The 946-nt window shown below is 36.0% G+C and overlaps 1 protein-coding gene across 1 annotated transcript in view; it reads left to right on the top strand.

The window, feature by feature from the left end:
- Positions 1 to 825: 825 nt before the first annotated feature.
- The window catches only part of LOC105827100 (cytochrome P450 2C18-like), a 7,944-nt gene continuing 7,823 nt past the window's right edge, over positions 826 to 946 (top strand). The window contains exon 1 of the mRNA XM_012665125.1: positions 826 to 938. Within this exon, the coding sequence (XP_012520579.1) occupies positions 891 to 938 (48 nt within the window). The 5' untranslated portion in view covers positions 826 to 890. The remainder of the gene's footprint in view (positions 939 to 946) is intronic.

Here is a 946-nt window from a genome sequence, read left to right as displayed (position 1 = left end):
TGGATTGTCTGTTTTGTCTCTTGATTATTTTTCTTGCTGTGCAGAAAATTTTTAATTTAATTGCCTCATTTATTAATTTGTTATCATTGCTATGTTTGCCATCTGGGTCTTACTCAAAAGTTCTTTGCATAAGGCAGTGTCTAGAAGATTTTTTCCTACTTTTTCCTTCTGGAAATTTTATAGTTTTAGGTCTTCCATTTAAGTCTTTAATGCATGTTGAGAGAGGGAGGGATCCTGCTTGATTCTTCTGCATGTGGCTGTCTAATTTCCCTGGCATTATTTATTGAAAGGGCATCCTTTTTTGAGCATATGTTTTTTAATGCTCTGTGACAATTAAGTTGGTCAGAGATGTATGGTTTTATACCTCAGGTCTCTACTGTGTTCCTTCGGAATATGGCCCTACATTTATACCAGTGCCATCATATTCAGGTTGTTATGGACTTGTACTATAATTTGAAGTCAGGTAATGTGATGTTGCTAGATTTGTTGTCACTGCATAAATTTGCTTTGGCTATTTTCACTCTTTTTTGGTTTCATTTAGGATTAATTTATCTAGATCTGTGAAAAGTGACATTGGCATTTTGATGGGATTGGCAATGTGAGAATTGATTGTAATCTGTGTACCAATAGCCTGGTCCCTTGCAGGGCACATTGGAGTTCATTGATAAGTGGCAGCTGTGACTCTCACCATCATATTTATGCATAACATTCAGATATATTTGAATCTGTGTATGGTAGTATAAAAACATTAAAAAATGCAGTAATAATGTCAGTCCGAAACAGGCACAAAATATGGATGAAATAGTGACTTCTTTTGCTGTTATTTGCATCTTGCTTCCACTTTGCAGTACTCAAAAGTCTATGGCCCAGTGTTCACTCTGTATTTTGGCATGAAGCCTATAGTGGTGTTACATGGATATGAAGCAGTGAAGGAAGCCCTGATTGA

Source organism: Propithecus coquereli, unplaced genomic scaffold (genome assembly GCF_000956105.1).
Source record: "Propithecus coquereli isolate 6110/MARCELLA unplaced genomic scaffold, Pcoq_1.0 Scaffold965, whole genome shotgun sequence".
In the NCBI taxonomy this organism is placed as follows: domain Eukaryota; kingdom Metazoa; phylum Chordata; class Mammalia; order Primates; family Indriidae; genus Propithecus; species Propithecus coquereli.
Note: the sequence above shows the minus strand (reverse complement) of the source record. Positions and strands in the feature narration are given on the sequence as shown.